At 41.0% G+C, this 21,326-nt stretch overlaps 2 protein-coding genes across 38 annotated transcripts in view; one reads left to right on the top strand and one right to left on the bottom strand.

The window, feature by feature from the left end:
- Window positions 1-902: 902 nt before the first annotated feature.
- LOC146397750 (uncharacterized) lies at window positions 903-3,334 on the bottom strand. Its single transcript, XM_084989978.1, has 3 exons — window positions 3,250-3,334; window positions 1,928-2,476; window positions 903-1,155 (listed from the first exon to the last, which is right to left on the bottom strand). Exons 1-3 carry the CDS (start codon window positions 3,332-3,334, stop codon window positions 1,022-1,024), a joined length of 768 nt encoding a protein of 255 aa, XP_084846104.1. The 3' UTR covers window positions 903-1,021.
- Window positions 1,731-21,326, top strand: part of BBX (BBX high mobility group box domain containing) — a 285,641-nt gene continuing 266,045 nt past the window's right edge. For 16 of the 37 annotated variants that reach the window (XM_021070479.2, XM_021070477.2, XM_084991463.1 and 13 more), the window contains exons 1-2: window positions 1,731-1,862; window positions 5,069-5,140. The gene's annotated coding sequence lies outside the window, so the exon portion shown is untranslated. Of the gene's footprint in view, window positions 1,863-1,968; window positions 2,099-2,197; window positions 2,391-2,482; window positions 2,622-2,789; window positions 3,353-5,068; window positions 5,141-21,326 lie in introns of those variants that run through there. The other 21 variants (XM_084991448.1, XM_084991456.1, XM_084991462.1 and 18 more) reach the window with 7 other exon arrangements.

Below are 21,326 nucleotides of genomic sequence, written 5' to 3'. Positions count from 1 at the left end.
GTATTCTGAGTAACCTTAAGCAATCCCATTTCTCTTATGGATAAAATAGAGATAATACTTAGCACTAACCTCAAGGCAGTGTGTAGAGTGGATAAAGAACATTTGTTCCTTCTGGCAACTAAATGCAGAGCATCATTAATATAACCTTTACTATTATAGGTTTAAAATGTGATTTTATATACTTATCTCTGTTAAAAATTATTTCCTTCTAAAAAATAAACATCACATTTCTAAATAACACCATTTGTTTTCTATACTTCATAAACTTAAATTTTCTCCATATCTGTTCCTGGTTCCCAGTCTTTCACACACAAGCACATACACACTCATTTGCTAACTTTATGGATGTGAGAGAAAAATCTCAAGATAACATCAAGGAAATAAAGAGGGATTTGAAATAAGTTCTCTTATCCAGTGTTCCTTTAAGTTTTAAAGCTACACATCTAGTCCATAAAATCCTAATGTTTATTTACTCATCAAAATGTTTGTGTTTAAGAATAATTCACAGACTCTTAAATCAGAAAGAACCATAAGAAAACATCTAGGACCTATGATAATGCCTGGTACACAGTAGATGCTGAATAAACATTTAATGAAGGGAAACTGGGGGAAGCTTCTTATTTTAACCTTATAAGAAAAAATGAAAACAAAACCCCAAACCAAATCTGAGAGTTAAAGAGGCTAAATTAGTTGCTCAAGATTGTTTAGCAAGTTTGAGAGTTGGGTCTAGAATTTATTTCTCTTAGTTTCCAGCTAAGGCTTTTCCTCAGCAACCTGTTGACTTGTTTATGTAGGACTGTCAAATATAAACTGTTAAAGATGCATCATAGAAAGAAAAATTAGAAATAAGTGTCCTTGGGGTCACCATCTCCCAAAGTCATCCAACATGAGATGTTCACATATGACTTGAAGTAAAGTAAATATCATATATAAAATATCAAAAATATAGATCTTGCATATATTGATTCAAAAGGCCTATTTTGAAGGAAAAGGGTCAACAACCAATCTTCCACGACTTAGTCTACTTTTCGGTACTGTTTGTATGCCCACACAGGTGATTTGCAGTCCTCTGATCAGCTACAAGTAGAGTCGCTATTTCAGCAAAATGTTTATCTTTGTTTCTGGGTACCGTTGTGTTGATTTTTCTCAATTTACCTACGAATGAAGCATCAACAACCTCAATGTATTACAGTCCTAATAAACTTATCTTGCACTATTTTGGCCTGTGTGATAGCTAACCCATTGATAAAAGAATCCAAGCTGATTAAAAGCCTTTCCTGGCCACTTGTTAGCCAAGTCAGGCTGTAGAATCATAACACAATGCACGCCTCTTCCATGGGGCACCACAAGGCAACGATTAAAAAAAAAAAAAAAAAAAAACCCTCACTTCCATATCCAGTGGAGTTGTAGTTTATTACTATAACCCTCCCAAGTCAAAAGGACACCAGTTTCAAGCCTTGCAACTTGGTGCAGACAGGGTTTTTGCCCCTCAACCCACTCTGCTGGGCCTCTCTACCTGTCCTCTCCTACTGTCTACAGGTCCCGAACATTAGAAAATAGAAAATGTGATGATCTTTGTGTGTCTCTGTAAAATGTGTGTATGTGTGCGTGTGTTTGGGTGTAACGGGTCTTCTGTTTGGCCGCGCGGCCTGTCCGTCACGGCACGAGCCAATGGCAGGCTGCCTTATATAAAATGAGTGTTTTCAGTCTCTCCGGGTTGCATGTACTGTATGTGGAGCAGTGTACAGTGAAGCGGAGGCAGAGCGGCTCAGCGAGCTCCTCTCCACTTTCCCATAGAGAACCCCTGACTGGCCGCTGAGGGCGAGCCACACACACGCCCTCACGCCCCGCGAGCCCGCGAGGTAAGAGCCCCCCATTCCCAGCCCTTCCCGGGCGCTCTCCCCTCACTTTCTGTTTTCCTACTCACTTGCGAGCCGCCGGGCTGCAGCCCCAAGGACTCCGCGGCAGGAGCAGCGGCGGCGGCGGCGGCGGCAGCCGGTAGGCTGGACTTGAGGAAGACGGAGGGAACCCCGCGCGTCCGGAGCCGCCGCCAGCCGGCCCGCTCCCCGGGCACTTTCCCCCTCCGCCAAAACTTTGGGTCGGGAGAGGTCGGGGGCGAGGGTCGCGGCGGCCGCGCCGGCGGGGGGCGGGGGGCGCAGAGGCAGTGCCCTGCGGGCGGGAGGCTGGGGGCCGGGCTGGGGAGTAGTAGGCCAGCCGGTGCCAGGCTGCGTTTGCAACCAGCACCTCTCGGCACACAGGCAGCGCCGCCCGAGAGGGGCACGGGAGCCGGGGCGCAGGCAGGAGCAGCCCGAGGAAAACAACAACAGAGCCCTCATGCCGGCGGGCGGCTCGTGGCCGCCCGGGGAGCCCCAAACTTCATCTCGGCGAAAGTACGTGGAGCCCAGCCTGGGCTCGGCTGCCGGGGAGGTGGGGCCTGGGGAGTCGGGGCAGGGGAGGAAGGTACGAGGAGCCAACCCTCAGTGTATTTATTGAACGTTTCGTGTGCGTCGGTGACCGGGAACAGCAGCCCAGTTGCTCGTTCATCTGGAGAGTTGGGATTTGGGTGTTCCGGCCCCGGAGATCGGTGCCCTCTCACCCCCCCACCCTTAACCAAATGCGCGGCGAGTAGAGAAAGTGCTGTTTTAGTGCCAGAGTGGCTAGGAGGAAGAATAGGGAGAGAGGGGGAAGAGGGCGAGGGAGAAGGGGAGAGAGAAGAGGGAGGGAAAGCCGGCGCGGGGGGGGGGGGGGGACGAGAGGGAGAGAGAGAGAGAGAGAGAGAGAGAACCAGAGAGAACGGGGGAGAGAGAACGAGAGAACGGGAGGGAAGAGAGGAGGGGGAAGAGGAGGAGGGAGGCTGTGTCAGGATTTTGCTTGAATGTGGGATTATGTTGTGTCAATAAGTTTAAGGTGGAGAGGGCGAAGCTGGGGGTGGTGGTGGTGGAGGGGAGGAGGAAGGCCTTGGCTGTTTAAAGTCTTAATTCTGAAGGTAAGTTATGGCATTGCATGGTCGCGATGACAGAAAACTTGCAGATCCTTTATCCGGGGATGGGGTCGATGCCTCTAGAAAGAGCTCCCCAGCCCTCTTAAGCCACACTCGTGTTACACTGTTATTTGCTGCGATCCGGGTCGCTAGTAAATTACAGAAATCAGACTCGAGGTTTCTTTTCCTCCTCCACCTCGTCTCGCTCGGTCACCCGCAGAAATTTATTATTATTTTTTTCAATTTTTTGGTATTGTATGAAACTTAACGTAACTGAGACCAAACCCTGTAATTTACAAGGAGCCTGAATCCAAGAATCTGGAACACGTTTATATGTGAAATATCCGCGATCATTTCAGCTAAATGAGGAAGGTAAAACGAAACGATGCAAAAAGCTAAGACACAACATGTACGACAGGGGCGGGGGGGGGGGGGAGAGGGAGAGACGGAGAGAGAAGCTATTTTTTGCTTTCCTTTCTGTAGAAAGGAAAATAAAGCGTGCATTCCCCTTCCCTCCTGGTGTGTAGGGTCTAGTCAATATTTTAACTGAGGACAAATTAGTCCAGGTGGATCTCGTTGAAAAGTTTCGCGAGGTGGGGTGGAAGGGGGGGGTTGCGAAGGGGAAGGTGGGTGGAGGTGGTGGGGGATGGGGACGGAGCGAGCTCAGCCTCTGCTAATGGTCATTGGCCTGGGGCTTTGAAACCATTGCCTGTCCTGCTAATGACACGTCCAGTTCTTGTCTCCCCGCCGCGGACGCCGGGCTGCCGGGGACTGGGGTACTTTCCCCGCGCGGGGAGGGGCGTTCTTCGCCATCCCCTGGGGTTGCCCACTCGCGGCGTGGGGCCCCACGCGCGCCCCCTCTCCTGCGCGCCGCCGTCACCTCTGCTCGCGCGACTTTTGTAGCCAGCCCGCGGTGAGGGGGCGCAGGGGGCTCTCCGGCACGGACGTCCCCGCGTGGCCACCCCGCTCCCGGCCCCACGCGCGCCGCGCGGTCCAACCCCGGAATGGCAGCGCCGGGCCGGGCGGCGGTGCCTCCCCGGGGGGCAGCGGAGGCAGCGGCGGTGGCGGCGGGATCTTCGCCGGGGCCCGCGGGAGGAGGAGGACGGGGAGGAGGAGGGGAAGGAGGAGGAAGAGGAGGAGATGGAGGCGTTTTCTGCCCAGACTACCGCCAGTTCGAGCGGGCACGGGGACGGGGACACCCTACTCGTTGCTCCTCCGTTATGGAAAGGTGTTTAGCAGACTTTTACGCCCAGAGTGTGGGATTTGCACTTCATTTTTTTTCTCCCCCTTCTTCCCCAAAGCAAGATGGACTCTATTCCCTTTCTCTTTCTCCCTCTGCCTCTGTCTTGTCAGCCTTTAAGATCGACATTTTGTACTAAGATGCAAACTTGATGGTGACCAGCAACAAAGCCAGGGTGGGATCCCTCCCTCCCTTTCTCCCTCTCCGTTTCCTAGCTCCCCCCACCTCGACCTCGAAGACCTGGTGGCCCTGCACTTGACGCCAGGGGCTCTGGCGAATGTGTTTCCCCGTTTGGTTCCGATCTCCAATCTCGGGATTATGACCGGGGCCGAGCGTTTGGGCGACGGCTGTGGCCGCCCAGGTCTGCAGGGCTGAGGGCAGCGCTACCTGGACCCTCTGCCCTCGCCCTGCTACCTCTAGCCGGGTCCTGGGCACCGGGGAGTCTCGGACGTGCCTATCAATTGCCATGATTTGGTTACTGGTGCAGTTGTCCTGGGGGCGGTGATCACTTGTGCAAGTTGATGAATAATCGCGGTGTGGGTTTTGGGTTTGTAGAATGGATCAACTTTCTGCCTCATATGTACCGGGAATAGGGAGCACGGGTGCTGGAGACACCCTAGAATGCCACCTGGGCTACCCTCAGCCTCTACCCTTTGAATACCAGGGGCTTCTTTGCCTTCGTTGCCCCACAGTTCGTTTCTAGGGTTGAGGGTAGAGAGAGGGAGGGTTTGGTGGGGAGATGGACTCCTGGGTTTCAGGATCCTTCCTTCATATAGATGTTGCAGAGTTGGGACTCGATTGTAAAGCTCTACCTTACTGATGATGTACCTTTATTTGATACTTTATAGGTCACTATCATATGACAAAGGCTTTGCCGCAGTTCATCTTCCTCTCTGTGTACTTTCCATTTGCCTTCTTGGGTAAGTATGCAAACTCTTCATACAAGGAAGCTTGATGGTTATTAGTAATGACATAAGGGTCCTTACTGTTCACATAAGATGCCTTATTGGGGTTGCAGCAGCCCAGAAAGCTTGTCTCACTGAGTTTCCCATAGCAGAAGTCAATTTATAATTTTTAGTATTTAGAATTCACCTGCAATTATTATTAAGATAGTTTAGATATACATTTTGTATTTTTCTGCAAGTGTCATATGAAAACTTATTATTTTAATTGATAGTGAAATTTTACAGAGTTGAAGACTTAGGAAAATTAATGCTAAGTAATATTGTAGAAAGATTGCAGGTTATGAGTGGAGAGAACTATTAAAAACCCAAGGAAACATTGCACAGAAGATCTCTAAATTGCAGTGGCTGACATTTGCTTTCTCTTTCCTGGTTGCTCTTTTCTTGGGTAACTAGTGGTGTTTGTGACAGTTACTTGTAGTGGGGAAGGGTGGACTGGGCAGTGTAGTATATCTAGCATTTAGTGTACCAGCATGACTCAAAAGGCAAATAACTGTGTCCTAATTGATTATAATTTTCATCAAAATTTATGTCTTTGGAGAAATTGAGTACATTTTAACAATCTGTATATATAATAAATAGCGACTTTGAAATCTGCTAGTGCCTTTTTCAGATATATGCCCCCCAAATAGAAAAATTGGTGAAGTAAAATATGGAACAGTAAGTGCCTGAAAAGTTTGTTTGTGAGAAGTAACTGTCAGGTTGAAAACTGAGGGTTTAACAGCATGGTGAGCCCAATCTGCAGAAAGCCAGCATGTAATTTTGCCCTCAATTGTAAGAAACATCTCCCTCAGGTACTCTGATATGTTAAGGAAACTGGTTGTACTAAATTGTGTAAATCAGCTTTGGTGTTTTGTAATATTACCATAGTGAAGATAGAGACTGTATTTTGTGAATGAAAATGGACTTGAATTTTCCATAACAGATATAGAAAAGGGACCTTGTTTGGTTTGTTTCCTGGCTTTCCAGGATATTGTGTACATTACTAAAAGATTGTGTTCTTATTGAGAGGAATTGAGTTGGAAAACAAGGCCTTTCTGGTAGTTTCTGTATGACAGCAAAATACACTTTCACATTGCTGATAACATTAGAAGATATATAGTAAAAGCTCTCTAACATTTTAATGGGATGTAAAATACCGTGTTATTTCAGATAGGAGAACCTCTTAATACGTCACATGCAAAATAGGCCAATCGGAGTGATGAGAATGAGATGGGTCTGTAAGATGAAATCAGTGCACACCAAATATGAGGATTTCAGTGTCTGATTTTTTTTTTTTTTTTAAAGCTTGTTTACAAGAGAAGTTTTTCATTTTTGAACATATGGCAAGAGTATTCAAGATGCATTCCTGATTACTAAAGAACACCACATTTATACATGTGAGGCACATTATTTTGCTCACTGGAGCAAACTTTTAATGTTAGTTCTTTCCCCATGGAAATATATTTGACCAATTCAAATTTAAAATAGGGATCATTTATTTCCAGAATAAAAGTGATCTGAAGAACTCTTGTATTTCTTTGAGATATCACATAATTGCTTCATTAAAACGCTATTTTAAGAAAAGTCTTGGTCTTTGAAGTCAGAGTAGTTTTTATAGTGTAAAACTTGAAGTAGTGATTTTAAAAAGTCATCCCCACAATGAATTATTTGTGTCTAAAATGCAAATAATTAGATCTGAGGGTTTTTTTTTTTAGCTGCACGCCTGTGGCATGTGGAAGTTCCCAGGTAAGGGATTGAACCTGAGCCACAGAGGTGACCAGAGCCACAGCAGTGACAACACTGGATCCTTAACCCATTGAGCCACCAGGGAACTCCTAGATTTGAGGCTTAATTATCAAAATAAGATTTTAGAGATAAAGGTTTTGCTTCTACATTGCCAAGAGTTCTCAAAACTTCCCCTTTTATTATTCTGCCTTTCTCTATTAAGTTCTGAAATTGAAGTCTTAATTAGCATTTCACATTTAATACCAGCTATTGAAAAAGGGTTTCATCTATATTTCTTCGTGTATATCTTTGGAGGTGCTGTGGCCGTTTTAGGAAGAATCTTTTACTAGAGACTTAAATACTAACAAAAAATTGCAATTTTGACACCTTTCTTATTTTTAAATCCATCTTGATTTTCTTTTCCAAATTTAAAATAAAAGTTCCAAGTTAAAGAGCTTGTGGAGTTCCCACTGTGGCACAGTGAGTTAAGAATCTGACTGCAGTGGCTTGGGTTGCTACGGAGGTGTGGGTTCAATCCCCAGCCCTGCACAGTGGATTAAAGGTTCCAGTGTTGCCACAGCTGTGGTTCAGATTCAGCCCCTGGCCAGGGAACTCTCATATGCTGTGGGTGCAGCCATTAAAAAAGAAAAAAGTTTGTGAGATAGCTCTGCTTTTAATAAATATCTGGCTCTGCTATACATCTTGAAAAGTATATGTCACCTTTGACCTTATAGACCTGATCTTTATATTTAATCCATGAAATGGAGATTTGTTTAGACATTGAATTTAGAACATAGCTTTGAGTGAAAGCTAGGATGAACATATAATTATGGTTTGCTTGTGCTGTAACTATGTAATTGATAAGATTTTTTGTATATAGTTTAAAAGGAAGGAACAACAGCCTTAAAATAATGTGGCGCAACACATGAAAATCTAACTTAGCAGCTAAAGTATTTATAAAGCCATATTTTTCATGAAATTACAAACATAATTTCTAATTATTAATCATCAGCCAACATATTTCACATTTATGTTTTCATATATTTCATAAAGAGCATGGGTAAAGCAGGGGCTGTATTTTTAATGGGATCTTACCATGAATATCAATTACTTTCATATTAGAAATCTTTAATAGAAGTAATAAAGACTTCACAGCTCAACCTTATTAAAACTTTTTGAAAATAGCCTTATTATAGATGTGCATGTTTTTGCTGTGTTAAAGGAGGGCCTTGAAATTATTAGTTTATTAGAAGAGTGCAGAAATGTTTAAAATTGTGATATTTAAATGTTGTAAAGTATTAAATATAAGCAATTAATTTTGGCATATTACATCACCGCCAGTGTGGCATGCCCATATTTTAAGATTTAAACTTAAGCAGGTGCTTAGCTTAAGACACTTTTCTTGAACTTGTAGTTTGAAGTCCACCTTGTTTTTTAACATTTCAACACCAAGGGCACCTTTTAAAATAGGTCTGAGTACAAAATACAGGTATCTCTTCTGTATTTTCAGTCAGCTTCCTTCTCGCTGTGAAATGAAAACAAAACTTTGTGATTTCACTGCTTCATTTTTCTCAAATGCCCCAAGTAAATCGAATGCAGGTGGTTCTTGGGCCACATTTGGAGAAGCATTACTCTGAAGGTAGTAAGGTCTAAGGCTAAAGACTGAATGGATGCTCTTCCAGCTTGAAGATTCTGTGACTCTAATTCAATCAGTGGGTTTGTACTACCTCAAGGGCAGTCATCACATACCATGTCAAACTGTAGAGATTTCTACATTTTAAGTAATATCTGAGGAAAGCACTTTTTGAGTACATCTTCACTCAACATTCGTGTGTTCATATTATCCCTTAGAAGGCAATTGCACTTCCTTGTAAGGATATACCCAGAAAATGCTCATGTATGAATGGGAACTTTTCATTTTTTTTTCTTTCAAAGAAAGAAATAACATGGGAATTGAAACAAGTACCAGTTACACAATGGGAATGCAAAAGAAGGCAAGCCAGTAAAGAATCTACCTAAAAGTATATATAAATAGAAAATGAAAGACTAAGGGAATGAAAGACTTAAAAGTATTAAATATAGACCATGAAGCATTGACACAACTTCTAAAATCTAAACTTAATAAATTAAAATATGTGAGTCAGTTCAAGGATCTAGCTAGCTAGTGAAATAACTTCTGATAGTGAGGAGGTTGTATAAAATACAAAGCGAAAATAAGAATGAGTTGGATTTTATGAAATCTTAGAAAAATGAAAATATTGTAAAATATTGATTGAATAATTAAACCAATAGTTAAATATAGCCCTTGGGTGAAAAGATCAGGGAATAAATCAGAAACTCATTGATTGGAATAACAGATCCTGAAAAGGACATAGAAGTTTGGATATTTTATAAAGGGAATAATTAAATAAAAGATAGTAACTTATTTCAGAGGACAAGTAAGAATGAGGATAAAAGTTGTTTAAAGCAGCTGTATTTCTCAAATGTTTTTGAGATGTATGGTAAGAAATACTTTTTTTAAATTCCAATTTAGAATTCCAATATAGAAAGCCTGGAACAAAACAGTACTAAGAGTAGTGCCCTCTGATATATTCTATTCCTCTTTAATCTTTATAAATCGAATCTGTTCTAAAGTATTTTATTAAAAAAAATACAGGGTATCATTTGCTAAATTCATTTTGACGTACAGTTTAAAAAACACCAATTTAGAGTGCTTGCAAAAAAAATCCAAGTCCTGGAGTTCCTGTCGTGGCTTAGCGGTAACGAAGCTGACTAGTATTCATGAGGATGCGAATCAATCACTGGCCTTGCTCAGTGGGTTAAAGGCTCCCTCCGTTGCTGTGAGCTTCGGTGTAGGTTGCAGATGCAGCTTGGATCTTGTGTGGCTGTTGTATAGGCTGGCAGCTCTGATTCAACCCCCAGCCTGGAAACTTCCATGTGCTGCAGGCGTGGCCCTAAAAAGACCCCAAAAAAAAAAAAAAAAAAAATCCAAGTCCTCAGACCTCCATCCTTGTATTCTGGCAGTGTATTTGGGGTAGGGCCCAGGAGTCAGCATTTTAACTTGTATTGCGGGTGATTCTGAGGCAGGTATGGGGTCGGTCCCCTGCCACACTTGCAGGAACTTTGAGATAAGGGGCTGATGGCTAAAGATTGAGTTGATGTCACTCAATGAATGTGGGATTAGGGTTCTTGACTGCTGAGATCTCTTTCAGAGCTTCAAGACTCTGTCTGTATTTCAGCCAGCATGTTTGCATGCTCAGAGGGTCCTCATCGCTCTCTATAGATGTCCCATAGTAGCAGGTGTAGTACAAGGAGCAGAGGCTTTGCAGCCAAAGGGCCCTGGGTTTCTTTCACTCCTGCCTCCTCTCGCTGATAAGCTGAGGGACTTTGGGCATGTCATTCAGAATAAACTTATCATTAAGTTTATTAATTTATTAAACTATCATATGTGCAAAAGGGCATCTTAATATTTACTATGCAGCAGAATGAGATTTTCACAAGACAATGTCTGTAATGACACTTATCCACAGTTAGCACCCAATAGTATATGTTTTTATAGTTACATCTCACCTCACGCCAACTCCAACTAAGTTTGAAATTTCTCAAAGCTGTTTCCTCAAAACTAATTTTCAACCCTGGTATCATGAAGAACTGGTATGTTTTTAAGTGGATATGAGGTGCTTGACAAGCAAGTATTTATTGAAGGGAATAAGAATAATCAGAAGGAAAAAAAGGAACTGAGGCATGCCACATTTAAGTATGGTGCCTTTTCACGTTTGGACAGTGATTCTCTACCTCTTTAAAAAGACATAGCACACAGCAGGATACATATGTCTAAGTGGTTAGTTGACAGTACTCTCTGGTAACGGATATATCTTGGAGTGTCTTAGAGCATCAGTTGTTGAACTTTTCTACCAAGACACATGTAACTGATGTTTTACACATGGAACACGGTGATTTTCCTGGTTATAGACAGAGAAGTTATGCTGTGAGTTTTATAGGTAGTTCACAATGTGATAAAGCTACATCTTTCTCTATCAAGAAGGTATATCAGAATACAAGCAAGAATGATATTATACTGAAAACCTTGAATACACCCATACATAAACATGTAAAATCCTTTATAAACTGTAGTAAAGTTTTTATAACTAATTACGTGGGGCACTCCTCACAACCAATTAAAACTTACTTCTCTGGTAAGACATTGTATTGAGAAGCATTATATCTGAAGGGCGTAACAAATTATATCACACAAAATGGCACTTAAATAAAAAAGAGGGGCAAACTAAGGAGAAGATGAATGGGAAAGAGCCCAAGTCCCTGAAATCTTGAACAGCGTGAAAATCAGAAGCTAGGGAAAATGCAACGTGGTTAAATGCAAAGGAGGTACAAGTTGACTGCAGGCACCTGGGTTCTGAAACAGTACTATCTTCCTTGAGTGCTCATTATCTCTAACACAGAATTTTTTTTTTTTTTTTTTTTTTTTTTTGCTTTTTAGGGCTGCACCCGCAGCAAATGGAGGTTCTCAGGCTAGGGGTTCACTCAGAGCTATAGCTGCTGGCCTATGCCACAGCCACAGCAAGCAGGTTCCAAGCCACATCTACTACCAATACTACAGCTCATGGCAATGCCCAATCCTTAACCCACTTAACGAGGCCAGGGATCGAACCTGGTCCTCACGGATGCCATGACAGGAACTCCTAACACATTTATTTTTAAGTATTCTTAACTAAATTAATTGAATTTACTTGAATAAATTAAAATTAAATACTTTGTATTTCCTAATTTTTAAAGTTGTGTGTGCCAGGAACATCTTTCTCCTTTGCTAAATTTTAATTTGCCATATTTTTTCATCTCTAATAAATTAATACACTATATATTGAAAATGTCTTTGTACCTTGATGTGTAGTGGTATTGGATATAAATTTTACAATCCTATATCTAAAAAAAAAAAAAAAAAAACTCTGAAAAACTAAAAAAGTTTCTGTTCCTCCAAAAGTTTCACATCAGAACTCATTTGGTGGCAAAACTTGACCCAGACTGTCATGGGCCTGTTTAAAATAGTTTATAAAGCCCACCTAGAACGTTCACATGTTTTGCTGTACAAGTAGTGATATGTTTGATTATGAGGTGTTATCCTAGATCTAGCTAGGAATGTTACATAGAATATGCCGTATGCTCCTTGGACCTTTTTAAAGCCCACAAAAATCTGAAACAGATTTGGAGCTAAGGGTTTCAAATAAGGGATTGCGATCCTATTGTATTAACTTCCTTAGGCCGAAGAATGCAGTTACGTGCTATTCCTGTGCATTTAATTCAATGCAAATCCTTTTGTTAATTTTGGTCACTGATCATCTGAACATGTTGAGTTCATTGCAAGGAGTTAGATCATGGAAGATATCTTAACATAATGTAATAATTCAAACTGTTGAAACCCTGTGGCTTCAAATATGAGAGTGAAAGGCATCAGAGGTTATAAAGTCAGGTAAGCGAAATAATGGTAGTACTTAGTATCGTTTGTGCCTCCTAAGTTGAGCAGAATGAAAGGCTTCCAGGTAAGGAAAACTTAAACACCTACACACAAACACGCACACACACGTTGAACCTCATCTATGCATTTTGACATTGTGATTCCTTTTTTGTTGTACCTGTTAGTTTTATTAAACAAACATATACTGATACCTATAATGTTTGAAACTTCTACCATGTTGAATGTTTTTCATGTAACAGTGAACAAAATTGAGGCTATTTTCATTATGATTTACTCTTAGGAGAGGTTTCATGAAGGGGTTATAGTTCTTTTATTGTTTTGCTACTTGTTTCTTCTATCAAAAAAGAAAAAATAGGAGTTCCCGTCGTGGTGCAGTGGAGACGAATCCCACTAAGAGCCACGAGGTTGTGGGTTCCATCCCTGGCCTCACTCAGTGGGTTAAGGATCTGGCATTGTCATGAGCTGTGGTTATAGATCTCAGACGCTTCTCAGATCTGGTGTTCCTGTGGCTGCGGCATAGGCCAGCAGCTACAGCTCTGATTAGACCCCTAGCCTGGGAACCTCCACATGCCTTGGGTGTGGCCCTAAAAAGACAAAAGAAAAAGAAAAAAAAAAAAAGAAAAAATAGAAAGTGTTTTCTATAAATTTGGGTCTACTCTTCGGGTGAAAATGTTTCTGGGTTGTATTTTATAGAGGTTCTAGGTGCCTTTATTTTCAATAATTAACTGTGAAATGCTGAGTCAAGATCTTTCACTGTACTTCTAATTTCTTATAAAGGCTACTCTACTTTTGTGGAGCAGCGGGTTAAGGATCCAGCATTATCAGCACACTGGCTTGGATTGCTGTTGTGGTGTAATTTGGGTCCCTTGCCCAGGAACTTTCACATGCCACTAGCGCAGCCAAAAAACAAACAAACAAAAATACTCTAAAAAGAAAAAATGAAAAGTATGATATGAGGAAGAGTCTATATGGCACTCTAGGAATAAAGTAATAGCTACATCAGATCTATAATTACGGTTAAGACAAACTTTTTTGGTCGATTAAAACCGTCAACGGCTAAAGAAACTTTTTGTCTTTTATTATTTACTGATTCAACTACATCCATTGGTAGGAAAGCTACAGATTGAGTAATTCAGAGGGAGTCTTATTAGCAATGCTGATTCTTTTAATATTAAAAATTGCTGAGTTGTTTTTCAGTTTGGTGCACCTCTCAAAACTCACCCAAGTGTAGAGTTCTCATTGACTGCAGAGGGAATGTGGTGGAGCATGGAACAAAATGAGAAAATAATTCTCTACATCCAGCTGTCAAACTTTGATTATATTTTGAGTTACCGAAGTTATCTTTTTTCTTCAGTTCTTTCCTTCCATTCTCCCTCTCCTCCCTCTTCATTTGTTCTGTTTCTCTCAGCCAATTATTGTATTCATTACTCTGCACCTGTAATACTGCCCAGAAATATCTGAGAATGGCTATGTGGGGTTGAACTTTTTTAAAAAAAATTTACCATTGTTTGATTTTAAAGATTTGTTTGTAGTTTTACGTCCTTTTAGTACTACTCGCATAATAAAGTTGTTGATATGTGAATCTGAGACTTACACGGTCCCCTCCGTATGAGTGACAGGAAGGGATTGAGAGGAGCCTTTCATAGGACTATGGGAAATAAAGGCACCTGTTGTTTTTATGAAATAAATTCCTTATCCAAACTTTTTTGTTTTTTAGGGAGGTAGAGTGATTACGCAGTTTCATTTACATTTAAAGGGGAAATTGAAGGCAGTTTTGAGGAGAGTTGCCCAAATAGTATTTCACTTTAGGAGGAAGGGAGAAAGATGATTTGCTCTACACTGAGCTATACCCCGCAGGAGAAAAATAATTTGGACTGAGGGCCTTCTTACGAAGCATAGGGTTTGTTTTTATTACTATATTTTTTACAACAACTTTATGATAAGAGGGAACCCTGTCTTAAGGACAAGAAAACTAAGTCCCAGGCTGAGTGATTTGTATGAGGTTACACAGCTAGCAAGTGACAGTGCCAGGCTTACAATGCCTGTCTGTGGTGCCACAGTCTCCTGGGTTCATCCTGCTCTTAGGACCACCTTAAAAAAGGTTAGAAATGAAAGGTTTGAAGCAACTGCTGGCCAAGATTTTCCTCCAGTTGTTCTTTGTCCCAAAAGAGAAATCATCTTTATTTTGAAGGAATAGGGCTTGGAACGCTTTTCTCTTTCAGCCTTACAAGAGGTAGATGAGAAATTCTCTGAGTTAGGGCCTGTTAGCAGTTTTCATCTGTGAGGTCACAAAGACAAAACAGTCTTCAAACTTAGTTTACAAATTGATATTTGGTGAACTTTCTATTTGGTATATCTCGTATACAAATATCTAGTTACATGTTACTGGTTTTACTCTTTATTAATTCTGCTGGTACGTGAGTAGCAGTCATTCATTCATTCTTCATGAGGAGCTTTTCTAACTGATTATTCTGTGATGTTTTAATTCTCTACTTTTTTGCCTTTTTAGGGCTGCATCTGCAGCATATGCAAGTGCCCAGACTAGGGGTCGAATTGGAGCTGTAGCTGCCACCTAAGCCCACACCACAGCAACGTGTGGTGCTGCAACCTATACCACAGCTCACAGCAAAACTGGATCCTTAACCCACTGAGTGAGGCCAGGGATCGAACCCGAATCCTCATGGATACTAGTTTGGTTTGTTCCTGCTGAGCCATGACGGTAACTCCCTGTGCTTTTGCTGTTGTTGTTCATCCATGTACCTCTTTTTAAATTTTTTTTTATCAGAGTATGTAGTTGATTTACAATGTTTTTTCAATTTCTGCTGTAGAGTGAATTGGCTCAGTGTATATACACACACACACACATATATGTATATGTATATATTCTTTTTCTCATCACTTTTTAACACTTAGTCAGTGAATATATTTTACAAAAGGAATTTAACATTATAACATGAATAGTATTATAAAATAGCTTTCTGACATCAGCTTTGGAAAGGAAATCAGTATTCCTGGAAAAATTAATAAGCAGATTCACAGACTTCATTTCAGAATGCCTAATGATGGAACATGAATTAGATAGAAGGTCAGTCAAAAGTTACTGGTGATGAAGTGGCTTATGGGTACTTTTATTTTACCCAAGAAGCTTATTTCTTCTGTGAAAAGAGATTTTATAAATTATCTATTTATATACAAGTAGCAACTTATTTAGAAAATACAAAGTACTGTGTTGCTTTTTTTTTTTTGGTACTAAGAGCCCTATTCATCTGAAATTAAATTCTTTTATCTTTGCAGATTCAGCAAAATCAGAGCCTAATTCAGATATAGACGATACAAAGTTCGTTCTTCTTTTAAAATGGCTTTTCTTTTTCCCTGATCTATGAAACATGGAAATAATAGTATTTTTCTGTTTGGGCAAAATAACTTTTGTGGATGATAATCTTATGAGAGTGTGCTCTTGCTTGGTTCTAGCCTATGGTATTTTACCCAGGTGTGTGAGGTTTCCGTTTCTTGCCTTTTATCACATAAGCCACTTCCATACCATTCTCATTCAAGAAGGCTGGTAAACTAAGTTTTATGGTATCCAAAACCTTCCTGTTTTTTTCTTGGGTAATGTTCAAAGAACATTTTGAATATTAAATAATTTGGTCAAGTGTAGGTGAGATTGAAGTGGAAAAAACTATTACCAATTTAATTTACTATAGGTCATGGATTGAGTGCCTACAGTTGTTAAAACTCATTTAGATACCAATTTAAACTTTGAGGATATAAAGATAAGTATGGAACAGCCTTTACCCTCAAAGCAAATGTCTTCTTACTGGCTGGAAAAGTCCAGTAGATGTAAATAGATATTTTATAAGTTATTCTGTGCTAATTTCCTAACAGATATGGTATAAATAATATTGAGTAAAAACCACTGAAGAATTGGCTAATTCGAACATAGGAGGTGGACATTGAAGTATGGGAGGGGTTTCTTCCTGTGGCATTATATCTGTCCTAATTGTTATTAAGGTTTTAACCTAATTTGGCCAAAGCACTGGAGTGGTTTTTAAAAATTAGACTTTTAACCCTAATGTGGCTTTTATTTAAATATTAGTGAATTCTTTTTGGCTTTTAGTCTATCTAAAAGGCCAGTGATTTTTTTTGATGAAGTTTTCAATTTATATTAAAAAGTTAAGCTTCAGTCAAGTGTTTTGGACTTTTCAAATTTTTTTTTTCCTTTGGTCTTTTTAGGGCCACACCTATGGCATATGGAGGTCCTAGGCTAGGGGTTGAATTGGAGCTGTAGCCCCCAGCCTACAACACAGCCACAGCAACTCAGGATCTGAGCTGCGTCTGTGACCTACACCACTGCTTAAGGCTGGATCCTTAACCCACTGAGCGGGGCCAGGGATTGAACCTGCGTCCTCATGGATACTAGTAGGGTTTGTTAACCACTGAGCCACTACGGGAACTCCCTAAAATTTTTATTTTTCCTTTTTTTATTACTGTTAATGTCACTATCTGAAGGACAATATTTTGAAGTAAAGGTAAGTGTTTGAGGATTTCACGTTTACCAAAGCATGTTAAAAGTATACTGAATAGGAGTTCCTGCTGTGGCGCAGTGGGTTGAGGACCCAGCATTGCCTCAGCAGCTGCTTGTATTTGACCCTTGGCCCAGGAACTTGCATGTGATGCATGTGCAGCCAGAAGCAAAGAAAAGGTATACTGACTACAATAAGTTTGAACTGTTAATGTTCAGACACATTCCAGTAAAAATATTATAAACTACTATAGCTAATACTTCTTAGGTAAATTATACTAGTTAGAAGTATATTAAGCTCTCAGGCCCTGTTATTAAACACAACATGAGATTCTAAAAATGTGAAAATGTACTTGCTATCCACAGGAGATTATGGATTAAAAATTATGCCCAATACTTCTATCAAGCAGTTTTCAGGTTTTCCAGGATGTTTTCAACTTGTATGTACAACCTTGGTTTCTCTCATGGCTTAGTAAACCGAAGGCCACCTGTGAGTTTGGTTCTCTTTTATGCTTGGCGATCTGGGTTCTGATCTTTGGATTTCCCTTTGACTTGATCAAACCTTCAGTATCACTTTTTAAAATCATGACTTTTGTTTTTATCACACCTCAGAATGTATGCGTTTTCACCCAACAGTTTTATTTGTGGCCCTCTTTTGATGGGTCATTTCTGGACATCATCACAGTTTAGATTAAAAAATTTTGTTTCTAAAGTACTGTGCTCAGTGTTCCAGATACCAACCCCGGGTGCTTTAATAACAAACAAATAATATTCATAAAAGAAATCTTAAGGAAGAAACTGATCTGGGAAAATATTTCTTCATAAGCTCACTACATTGGTAACGACCTTAATGTTTACATTAAAGAGGCAAAGAGTAACAGAGACACACAGAGAAATAATTTGCGAGTCTTTGATTCTTTATTGTAGGGCTGTTTGGCGTCATGGAAGTAGGTATTTGGATTTCATTTACCAATCCTTATGATGGTATTGAACTTCTGTGTAAGTTTTGTATATGGTTTGTATGTTCTCATATCATTTGGTACTCTACATTCTTAGTTATCCTAGACAGCGTATTTAGATTTGTTGTAGGGACCAGGTTTTTGTTTGTTTGTTTGGCTGCGGCCCTCAGCATGAGGAATTTCCCCGGTCAGGGTTGGAACTTGTGCCACAGTAGTGACCCAAGCCATGGCAGTGACAATGCCAGATCCTTTGCCTGCTGTCCCACAAGAGAACTCCCAGGCACAGATTTTTAAAACATTTTTGATGCTTTTCTACATATAGCTTCTGCATGAATTATTTAAGTCCATACAAAAGTTTTCTGTAGCTTGAAATGTTTTGGGTACAGGTCTTGAGGAATATATGCAGAGTTACACACGTGAGGTTCTGCTCTCACATACATAGTGGTGAGTTTACTGTGTAAAGAATTGTGATCATGAATCAGAGGTGGATTTCTTTTCAATTGTGGTTTTTTTTTTTTTTTTTTGACTGCCCCCAAGCCATGTGAAAGTTCCCAGGCTAAGGATCAAACCTGTACCACAGCAGCCACCCAAGCTGCCTCCATAACAACACCAGATCCTTAACCTGCTGCACCATGAAAGAGCTCTTTAATATATATATTTTTAATTTAACTCTATGTACCATTCCTGACATGTATTTTAAATAAAGCCAGATGATCATAAAGTCTCATATATAGGTCTTAAGAATTAGAATGATTGGTACTTTTCTTCATTAAGAATTCAAAATTGACCATATATTCTTATTGACAAATTATAATTTCAGAATGCTTTATATGTATTTCAAATTGATCTTCAGTTAGCAGTGGGTACTTGAAGTTTTATTGTTCCCAGGTCCTAACAGTAGTCAGTGATCTGTAAAGTACACAGAGGGGAGCTACATAAAGGAATACAGTACTAACCATTACGAAGAAGAGCAGCCTGGGCTCTCGCATATCTGTTTGGTAGTTCTGGATTCCATATATTGAACTGTCTTTATTTTATGCAACATGTATTTATTGAGTACCCATTACGTGTAAAGCCATATTAGGAATTCTGGGGCTTGCAGAATAAAACAGTAATGGCTCTAGCTTTCAGGATGTTTCTAGTGTAGCAGTGACACATATACCAAATGTGGAATAGAAAGTAAAGATGCTGTAATATCCACGGTGCACAGGGTTGGTGAATATATATATATATATATATATATATATATATATATATATATATGGTTGTTAGGGAGGGAAATTAGGATGGACATGAACTTTGGTTGTTTAGCTTAATGGTTGTCAAAGTGCTTACTTGGAGTCTATCAGAGAGAAAATGAACCTAGTGCAAAGCCCAGGCTGACCCTAACTTGGCCAAACAGTTCCCTCCAGTTGTGTCATCATCCAAGCCCATGGCCTCCGGACTTTTTAAGTGCTGCCCCCTTCAAGAAAGGAATTTGAGCATTTTTTTTTTTTTTGTCTTTTTGCCATTTCTTGGGCCGCTCCTGCGGCATATGGGAGGTTCCCAGGCTAGGGGTTGAATTGGAGCTGTAGCCACCGGCCTACGCCAGAGCCACAGCAATGCGGGATCCGAGCCGCGTCTGTGACCTACACCACAGCTCACGGCAACGCCGGATCCTTAAACCACTGAGCAAGGGCAGGGATCGAACCCGCAACCTCATGGTTCCTAGTCGGATTCGTTAACCACTGCGCCACGACGGGAACTCCTTGAGCATTTATTTATTTATTTATTTTGTCTTTTTAGGGCTGTACCCGTGGCAGATGGAAGTTCCCAGGCTAGGGGTTGAATCGGAGCTGCAGCCGCTGGCCTATGCCACACCCACAGCAACGCGGGATCTGAGCCATGTCTCCAACCTACACCACAGCTCATGGCAACACTGGATCCTTAACCCACTCTGTAAGGCCAGGGATCAAAACCTGTGTCCTCATGGATGCTCGTCAGATTTGTTTCCGCTGAACCACGATGGGAACTCCTGAGCATGAATTCTTGGTACGTTTATTTATAAATTACATATACTGGGCTATTATTTATGTAATAGAATATAAATGCCGAGAGATAAATTGAATATAACGAAAAGTTATATTTCCTTATTACCTACTCCATTGGACTGTGTTTTGTTCATGTTTTGGGGTTCAAGAACCCCATTTTGGAAACCATAGGGCAAAATTGGGCCATTATTAGACCAAGCTTAGGTGAATTCCATGAGATCAAGGACTTTTCTTGCTCGCTGCTATATCTTCAGCATCTAAAACATGGGAGCGTGGTGGATGCTGTTGAATGAATAGGCAGAATTAGGCTGGTTGGTAGGGATGAGGACAGAGTCTAGCTTAGCACAGAGGGATCTGATAAGAATAGAAACAATTTTTGTCTGTTGCTGTTAGCTCCCTTGCCTATAAAAGTGCCTGCCACATAGTAGAGACTCAGTAAATATTAGTTGACTGAGTTAGTGGTGTAGAGAGTGTGCAACTCAGCAGGAGGGATCTGGCAGACACCAGAGATAAGCATGAAAAGGTAAATTCCAGGAGGTTCCCTCAAGCAGAACAGGAGGCCAGAGATAGGCATGAAAAGGTAAATTCCAGGAAGTTTCCTAAAGCAGGACGGTAAATGGAGATAGACTAGCTATAAGCGGGCAGAAAAATACAGCCAGTGTGGGGAGGGGCGGCGGTCACAGTGTTAGCAAGAACATCTCAGAGGAATAGCTTTGGTATCCTCGTATCTTAAAAACTGTGACCTTCTTAAATAAGATCTGGGAGTCTGCGACCATGAGGATGTAGGTTCGATCTCTGGCCTCACTCAGTGGGTTAAGGATCTGACGTTGCCATGAGCTGTGATGTAGGTTGCAGACGTGGCTCAGATCTCACACTACTGTGGCTGTGGCATAGGTCAGTGGCTACAGCTCCGATTCGACCCCTAGCCTGGGAACCTCTTGCTTCGGGTACGGCCTTACAGAAAAGAAATAAGATCTGTATTTGACTCGTCTTTGTACCCACAGTGCATAGAACATAGTATAGTAGGTGTCTGATTCATTTTTGTTGAATTGCTCTGTTTTATGCTACATAGTAGATTTAGGAGGCTCTGCATGACCAGGAATGGATCGGTGTAAAGATCAGAGGCCTGTAAATGAATCCTGCTCTGATTGAAGCAAAGCCAGTGTTACTGGGATTACCTCATAACACAGACATGGTTTTAAGCCTTGGCAGTGTTGCCTGCACAGAGGTGCTCTGGTGACCACAACTGCCAAATCATATTGAGCTGTTTATTTAAATGTCATTATTAACATACTTTTTTTTTTCTTTTTTTTTTAAATGGCCCCCCCCCGAATGGCATATGGAAGTTCCTGGGCCTGGAATTGAATTTGAGCTGCAGCTGTGACCTGTGCCACAGCTACGGCAACACTGGATCCATTAACCCAACTGAGCACTG

This window comes from Sus scrofa, chromosome 13 (assembly GCF_054392235.1).
Source record: "Sus scrofa isolate SSC_HxYL_T2T_F1_AM1 chromosome 13, Sscrofa_HxYL_maternal_Yorkshire_Landrace_v2.0, whole genome shotgun sequence".
In the NCBI taxonomy this organism is placed as follows: domain Eukaryota; kingdom Metazoa; phylum Chordata; class Mammalia; order Artiodactyla; family Suidae; genus Sus; species Sus scrofa.
Note: the sequence above shows the minus strand (reverse complement) of the source record. Positions and strands in the feature narration are given on the sequence as shown.

Coding starts and splice junctions, on each gene's coding strand:
- LOC146397750 (XM_084989978.1), bottom strand. CDS start 3,334: ATGATCGCGGATATTTCACATATAAACGTGTTCCAGATTCTTGGATTC. Junction 2,477..3,249: donor CAGGGTTTGGTCTCAGTTAC/GTTAAGTTTCAT, acceptor AAATACACTGAG/GGTTGGCTCCTCGTACCTTC. Junction 1,156..1,927: donor TGCAGCCCGGCGGCTCGCAA/GTGAGTAGGAAA, acceptor CTTCATTCGTAG/GTAAATTGAGAAAAATCAAC.